At 41.5% G+C, this 8,616-nt stretch overlaps 1 protein-coding gene across 1 annotated transcript; it reads left to right on the top strand.

Annotated features, from left to right (window-relative positions):
- Positions 1 to 5,156: 5,156 nt before the first annotated feature.
- On the top strand, positions 5,157 to 8,612 carry LOC118754233 (protein PTHB1-like; the record flags this gene model as incomplete). The annotated part of the gene is made up of 5 exons (XM_036489096.1): positions 5,157 to 5,755; positions 5,824 to 6,192; positions 6,265 to 6,372; positions 6,453 to 6,586; positions 8,415 to 8,612. Coding segments are annotated over exons 1-5 (1,090 nt in total), but the record flags the coding sequence as incomplete, so codon positions are not given.
- Positions 8,613 to 8,616: the final 4 nt, after the last annotated feature.

The raw sequence follows: 8,616 nt of genomic DNA, 5'->3' as shown, positions 1-8,616 counted from the left end.
CCCTGCCCTTGCGTCACAGATTAAAAACTTCGCGTGAACACTTTTTTCCGCCCACCTTAATAAAATGCAATGACATTGAATATGGCAAAGGGTCTAAATCAGTGAAATTCCGTTGAAAATACACCAACTACCTTTTAAACGTATTCAGCAGGGTGTCAGGTCGTTGATTGTCTTCAGTTACCTCTCAAGAGTCCATGTGGGTAAGCGGGAGTCCACTCAAAGACAGGATATCTCCTTCATAATGACCTATGATTGTAGTTGTAATAGCTTAAAAATTCTTTAGAGAGTTTTGGGAAATGCGGATGAAGTGATGGTTCATTTCCATTCACCTGGGAGTGGCCAGAGGTGTTCTTGTGCGCATGGTTCAAATCGCAGCTCACAGCGTCCGGCCGATTGGGAGCGAGCTAAAGTGTGAAGGCGTGAAACTTCGCTCCGCCCAATGAAAAGCAAAAAGCATGCTCGGATGAGACCCCCTTTTTCTGATGATGATGCCCGGCTGGTTGATGTCCCCGGGACGACTAAGGCTGACATCACCGCCATCCAAGATATGCGATGGACGGTGCAAGGCAAGGTAAGTATGGAACCTTGCGACGTCTACTATAGTTGCCACGTAACGGAGCGCAAATTCGGTATGGGATTTGTGGTGGGAGAGAGACACCGTCGCCGAGTACTGGCGCTCACCCCGGTGGACGAACGTCTAGCCACAATCCGCATCAAAACGAGACCTCAATATTTCGCTCATCTGCGCCTAAACTCCGACGGAAGAGAAGGACAAGGCGTCCAAGAATCTCTCCTATGAGCGCTTGAACAGAACATATGAGCGCTGCCCCCGGCACGATATAAAAATCGTGCTTGGCGATTTCCATGACGAAAACGTCCGATAACGGATTGAGGCTGATCAACTTCGCCGTGGACCGAAACATGGTAATATCTAGTACTAGGTACAGCATAAAAAGATACACCAAGCTACATGGCTGTTCCCAGATCGAAAAACGAGAACCCAAATCGCCCATGTAAAGTAAAGGCCTGTAAATCTTCTGCGATTCTGCGTTGGATTTCCATGCTGACATTATTATCGGTGTTAATGCTGGTTCCCAAGTAGACGAAATTCTCTACTTTCTCGAAATTATAACTGTCAACAGTGATGTGGGTGCCAAGGCGCAAATGTGCTGACTGTTTGTTTGATGATTGGAGAAACTCCGTCTTGTCCTCGTTTACCACCAGACCTATTCGTTTAGCTTCCTTATCCAACTTGGAAAAGGCAGAACAGACTTCGCGGCTTTTGTTACCGATGATATCGATGTCATCGGTATAAGCCAGCAATTGCACGCTCTTGTAGTAAACTGTTCCTGAGCGGTTCAGCTCTGCAGCTCTTATTATCTTCTCCAATATCAGATTAAAGAAGTCACATGGAAGGGAGTCGGCTTGTCTGAAACCCCGTTTGGTGGCGAACGGCTCGGGTAGGTCTTTCTCAATTCTGACGGAGCCATCAGGGTAGTGAGGATGCCAAATTCAGACAGCGGCGTATAAGCTTTTCGCCTTTCTTTTGGATTAGGCAGAGCATACCTAAATTCCAGTCGTCGTACAATACGCCAAATCTTGCAAAAGGCCCGCGAGAATAGCATCGAAACGCACCATCTATTTGTCAAAGCCGCTTTCGACAGCAGCAAAAGAAGTCGTCTTTATGCCGCGATGTCTGAATTTGTTATCCCCGCGAAACTAATACGGCTGTGTAAAATGACGTTGAGCAATACCATCAGCTCTGTCAGAATTGGGAAGGACCTCTCCGAGCCGTTTGGTATCAACAAGGTATCAGACAAGGTGACTCCCATTCCTGTAATTTCTTTAATCTGATTTTGGAGAAGATAATAAGAGCCGTTAAACGAAGCGTTTTTGCTGCCCGACTCTTCTTCTACAAGGCTGGGTATACTCGCCGTCTCCAGGGTCCATTACAATAAATTTATAGTCTCGGGGCTCCGGTAAATCATACTTTATTAGATTATTACCTTACTTGCTATTCAACATATAACAAAAACTATATTAGGAAAAATCGCTAGCGTCACTTGCAGTGGCTGGGTAACGGCTCCCGTGTACCGTTACCGGTCCGTTATGTCGTGGTGGCGTGACTTTGCTGTTGCTCTGCCGCAGTCTGGGCGAGGGCTCTGGTGTCGTCGGTGGGGGCTTCACGGGAAGCTGTGGTGAGCGGTGATTGAAGCCGACTTTGGTGCTCACTACTTCTGAGTAGTGATGTCTTGTCCTGTTTTATAACTAAACACAAGCAATCCCTCCATTCAGTTGTAGCGACGCAACTCAGCCGCGAGCGGATGTGTTGTATCTTATATAGGCCGCCTGTGTGATTTTGCCTTGGTCGTGTGCGGCTACATGATGACCATGGGCTTTGTGTAGCCGTGGCTTGTCTCGTGTTGCTGCGTGCTTTGGCATCGTGGGGTGTAATTTTGACGGTTTCTGGTACTATCGTGGTGGGTATTTGTGTGGGCCAAATTCCTCAGAGATATCTGGTCCAAATAGCCGCAGAACTGAACCGCTCAAGAGCAATACTTTACAAGATCGTATACTTGCTGGAGTATGCCGACGATATCGAGGACAAGCTTAGCCTTTTCGAAAAAAAAGACGACAAAGAGCAGTGTTGCCACGGACAATTTTTTTTTCCTACCAAAATCAACCAAAATCTACCAAAATGTTATTTAAGTTTTTAATACTTTTTTAATGCGAAGATTATTAAAAATTTAGAATACATAACATTTAGAAAAACTAAAGCACAGCTAGTACAATAAAAACAAATTAACAACGTATAACAATTCATTTTATTGTACAGACTTACGCAAATATTTGTTCTTTACACATACATATTAGGTGTTAATATTATAATTATACACGCGCTGCGACATAAGAAGATCTATTGTGCTGAGTCCTAATTTTAATCACTCCAACCTTATTATTATCTTTAAGAAGTTAGGCACTTTGGAGGGCGCCATGTTTAAAATTTTGGTTGAAGTAGACAATCGCTCCCTAAGGTGCATCAGTCATCTATTTATGATACGTGTGAGGTCACATAGAACATGCTCTGGGGTTTCCTTCACCAGCTCACAAAAGGCGAGGGGCCATGCAAGTGCATTTTGGCTCCACACTTTGCGAGACAGTCAGCTTTCGTTGTCTTCAAACCCGTCAATAATAGTTATTATCACTTCACAACAGTCCGTTTCAGGAATTCTGAAGGATAACTCGGGATTATCCAGGAATGGCTTTAGAATCTGCAAACAATCCCGAAAGTCACAAATTTTCTTGCTGTTCTTATTGGGCAGTCGTAGGGCGCTCCAGCAGACCTTTTTTCAAACAGAATAGACAAAAGAGGAGTGCCCGTAATGACACCAAAGGCATGCGTCCAACAGGTGCCCTGTAATGGCCACGCGGCAGCCTTTACTTGCGAAGCCTTAAGTCACCAGGCCAGTACCGCATATGTGACAACGGGTCAATAGGTTAGTTTTGGTGATATTCCTCCAGTCTTACAATGAAGTCTATGCCAGGTGGACAATGGTGAACTCCACCGGTGAAATTTTCGTGTAAATAAGGTTGACATACATATTTTATATTTTTCGCAAATAACTATTATTGTCGCGGAACCTACCAAAATCCAATCTAGCCAACAAACCTACCAAATGGAAAAAAACCTACCAGTTTTGGTAGGAAAAGCCCATGTTTGGTAACCTTGACAAAGAGGCTCCTTCGGGTATTACCTCAATTAAAGAAGTACTTTTCTATCCTACCGAAAAGTCATAGAATTTCACTGATATGAGAACCGAAGATAAAATAGGTAACGAGGAGTCCCTAGTATTATTTCAGTAGAAAAAGAGATTCCACGTTGACAGGCTGGGACGAGAGAACAATGCCTTTCGTCGTGGAAAGAGATGGTACATTTGGCCGGCACACAAAAAAAAAGTTCAAATGCGAAGACTGCCTCATGGTAGGGGTGTCTAAAGACCTATAGGTATTCCTACCTCGAGAGATTGGTTCTTTATGGTTTCGAGAAAATCCAATAAATTTAAGAAAAAACATCCACAAAACATATTCATGTACATTAGACTGCATCACACCGCACAAAAAAAAATTTCGGTGCTGTTTTTCCATTGGCATTATAAAATCTATTATCTATCACTGATTCCGTCGAAGTCCGAATTTTCCTGAAATCTACGAAGATACTATCACTGAATCCGATATGACTACGAACGAAGCAAACACTTTGAGTGCATACGTTCGTAGCATTTCGGATTCAGTGATCGCGTTTTCGTACATTTTGCGTAAATCGGACTACGATGGTTTCAGTGATAGCCCAGATTAACGTGAGCTGGATCAACTTGAAAATACCTCAAAAAATTTAGGTTTTTTCGAGTCAAAATATTTGCTTTAAGCATTTTTTGGAAAAAAATCACCTCAGATGGCAAAACAGTTTAAGCTCAAAAAAATTTGCATAAAAATATTTAAAAAATTTTTTTTTTGAATGGAATCACAGTAAATTAAATATATGCAGTTTTTGGATTTTTTTGCAAAGATTGGTTTAAGAAAAACTTGAATTACGATGTGTTGATATTTGCAAGAAAAATATTGGAACGAGCTTGAGTTGCCTTGCAAAGAAATAAAAGTGGTAAATGAATCCTCAGAAGTCTAAATCTGTATAGTTTTGGCACAGTTTTTCAAATTTTTCTTAAACCAAGTTTTAAAAAAACTTAGAGAACAACATCAAAAATCTCATTATTATGATTCAGTTGAAATATTTTTTTTTATAATTTTTATGCAGATTTTTTAAGCTTAAACTGATTTGTTATCTGGGGTTTTTTTTCCAAAATTCCTTTAAGAAACTACTTTTATCCATAAAAACTCCATTTTTGAAAGTATTTTCAAATCGGTCCAGCTCACGTAAATCTTAATATTTTTCCGAAATACGCAACTTTTTTGGTGATGCAGTCTAATGTACATATGCAGAGTCACTTAATCTGAACTCGAACTTTTTTTGGGTGCCGGTGTAATCTCTGCTACAATTTCCCAGCACAGAACTTTTAGAATCGCAACAATCTCCACAGTCTACATTTTTCTTAAACTCCTCGGCCTTAAATTCTTTAGCAGCTTATGTGACTTTGAACTAAGTAATTAGATAAACAAAAATTCAGATATGTGAAGTTGCAACTTCCTTCTTGCTTTCATTTCTTCTTTGAAAAAGCCAAATTTCAACTAACTACCCCACTAAGTAAATACCTTAAAACCGCTCCGTGTGAGCTCCAACAGCTGACGTCAATTCGTCATAGCAACGCTCCTCCGGCGACCTAAACAAATCAACAGCGGCGATACTCTTCGCCATTTAACAAGCAAATAGTTGAAATTTTCACTTGAAGTACTTCCTCGTTCGAGCGGCTGTGTCAGTTCACAGAGTTAGTGCATTATGCATTAAGCGTTCGCGCGTCATGTCGCTCTTCAACGTTTGCAACTGGTGGCACACACAGTGCTCCGATCTGGAGGAGAACTATGATGTAGCCAGTTTACTGTGCGCTCGCTTCGGACTTGACGATAATGAAAAGGACTATGTGGTTGTGGGTTCGCATAGCGGTAACTTGAGCATTTTCTATCCACGCTTGGATCAAAATCGACGCCATGAAGATGGTGAGGCTTTTAGACCGACCGACTTGCTGTTGGAGGTGAATCTTAAAGCGCCGATACTGGGCATATATGCGGGGCGGTTTAGTGGGTGAGTTGGAACCCACTGTGACATTTTTCTTACCATAAACCCCTTTTAAATTTGCTACTTTAATTCAGTGGACAATTGGCTGATGAAAAGCACAATCAACTTGCCGTTTTACATCCGCGTTCGGTGTCCATTTATAAGCTCCAGACCATTGGTGGCGTCGCTGAGCATGGCGCCCAGCTACGTCTGGTTTCTTTGGCCGATTATAAGCTGAAACGTGGTGCGTTGGCGTTGACGAAGGGTGCTTTTGGGCGTGTCAAGGGACGTGAGTTCTTCTGTATTACGCATTTGGATGGCACGCTGACGTTCCATGAGCAGGATGGTATTTTGTACGAATGTCAATTGCCGGGTAATCGTGCATTACCTGTGCCAGTTGTCTATTGTGAACGGACGGATAGCTTTTTTCGCTTTACAGCCGGTTGGAATTTGGAGTGTTTTACGTATGTATTTTGAACTTTAGTAGTTGGTGCGGTGAGGCGTAAATAATTTATTTTCGGAATTATTTTAAACAGCTATCAGGACCTTTCGCACTCTTCCTTAAATCGTTCGGAATTCCAGCCCTCTTGGTCGATTTGCATCGGTGAAGGTATTGTCGACATATGTGTGGTGCAGACGAAGTCGTAAGTAATACTTACTAAAAGTTCATCTTACAGAAGAAGGTAAAAAACTGCATGATCTCTAAATACTTTCTAATTAAAAGAAATTCAGCCTCAATTATGATACTGGGCGAGCGCAACTTTATTAGGCTAACCGATGATGGATTGGTTGATTTCATTCTGAAATTGGATTATACGCCAAGATGCTTTCATTCCTTCGTTATCGGCTACTATTGGGGTAATTACTTAAATCGATTTGTTTTAATAGTTCTAAACTGAAATTGGACCCATTATTCAATAAATCGGCGTCAGTTAAGAAAGCTGAAAAAGTGTTCTTGAGTGTACAAGCATGAGACCTCTTGCACTACTTGAGAATGGAAACTTGTCAGTCAAAAGTAAATTCGGTTGGGAAGAAGGAAATAACTTTTCAGCTCCAAACTAAAATAGCTTTTAAAATTTACACGTATGCTCTGCAAACTCATTTTCTGAGAACAATATTTACATTTAATGGCATCTAAATTTTGAAAGCTACTTGAGAAAACGGCCGTTTAACTCCAAACCGCTTCATATGAGAACTCAGACAATAACGGCTGATTAGAATAGTGGTGAGTAAGGTAATGTCTGCTTTGCGAGTGTGTAAAGGTGCACGTAAACGATGGGAGCAACTCTCATGAATGTGCCGCCATGTTGGTGTGAGATTTTTCATGAGTGTTTACACGCGCATTGATTATAAGAAAATTCTCATTCGTTCTCATGTCAGTTTACACGAGGAGCTCTCACGCGGTCATGTTTGCGAGTTAAGTATGTAGTAATATAATATACCGAACAAATATTCTGGGGGCTATAATATCGAAATTTTTGGGACTATTTTGGGGTTTAAGAAACCGGCACTTTATAGGGATCTTCGGGACTACTTCGGAATTATTAGACTATTTTGGGATTTTCGTGGCTATTTCGGGATCTTTGGGACTATTTGGAGATTTTCGGAATTCCCAGGACTATATCGGGATCTTCGGAATATTTGGACTATTTCGAGATTTTAGGGACTAATTCGGAGCATTTGGGAATAGTTCAGGTTTTTCGAAACTATCGGAATTTTTTGGACTACTTCGGGATTTTGGGATCTTCGGGACTACTTCGAAGTTTTTGGGACTATTTCGGTAATTTTAAGAGCACTTGGGATTTTTGAGACATCGGGATTTTTAGAGGTCTCGGGACTACTTGGGGTTTTTCGAGACTACTTCGAGATTTGCAGGGTTCTGGGGGCACTATCGGGATCTCCGGGACCATTTCAAGATTTTCGAAACTACTTTAAAATTGTAGGTATCCAAGCCCCACAATCCTAAAATCTCGAAGTATTCTCGAAAAACCTGAAATATTCCAAAATTTTCCAAATTAGTCCCAAAAATTTTAAAATGGTCCAAATATACCGTGGTTGTACCAAAGATCCCGATATAGTAACGCGCATGCCGAAAATCTCGAAGAAGTCTCGGAAATCCCGAAATAGTTCCAAAAACCTCCATTGTAGTCTCGGGGATCTCGAAAAACCAAAAGTAGGCCCAAAAATGTCGGATAAGAGCAAGAAAAAAAGAGATCTAGATATGACTGGGATGTACACTTACACCTGTTTAATTAATGATCTGGGATTCATGCATGTGTTATCATCGAAGATTCGGAAGGAAATTCAGTCTCGCATACAAATCAGTGAGCCAGTTATAGGTCATAGGCCGGGGTCTTGTACATCTTCTCAAGCTCAATCGATTGCAATTATTTACGCTGATAAACCAATAACACGAACTTTAGAATTCCAGTTTGAGTTGAGAGTCAAAACGTTGATGTTAAACTAAATACCTGAGATTTCCTGTTGTTCTCTCATTAGCTATCCATTATTTCCACTTCGGGTCCTACTAGTTATATGTTTTAATGAATCGAAAGTCTAATTAAAGGAATCTGCCGTGGCTAAACTCGATTGGGAAAGCTTCTTTTATTATTGGAATCATTTAAAAAAAATAAGAAACGCTTGTCCAAACCTCTTATAACTCCCCCCGCATTTTCTCTCCATTCAGAACCGGGCGCACGCTTAATTACCGCCATTGCCTCCGAAAGTGGCAAACTCTTCATTTACGAGGCTGCTAACATTATTTGGGCCGCTCAGTATAAAGACGACGCACCGGTAGCGATTCAGCGCTCCAATTTGCATGGCTTAGCCGGCGGTATTGTCGCACTCGGCAGCACAGGTCAACTACGTATAGGCTATCTTGGCTCCGA

This window comes from Rhagoletis pomonella, unplaced genomic scaffold (assembly GCF_013731165.1).
Source record: "Rhagoletis pomonella isolate Grant_MI unplaced genomic scaffold, Rhpom_1.0 Rhpom_scaffold_03580, whole genome shotgun sequence".
Taxonomy (NCBI): Eukaryota; Metazoa; Arthropoda; class Insecta; order Diptera; family Tephritidae; genus Rhagoletis; species Rhagoletis pomonella.
Note: the sequence above shows the minus strand (reverse complement) of the source record. Positions and strands in the feature narration are given on the sequence as shown.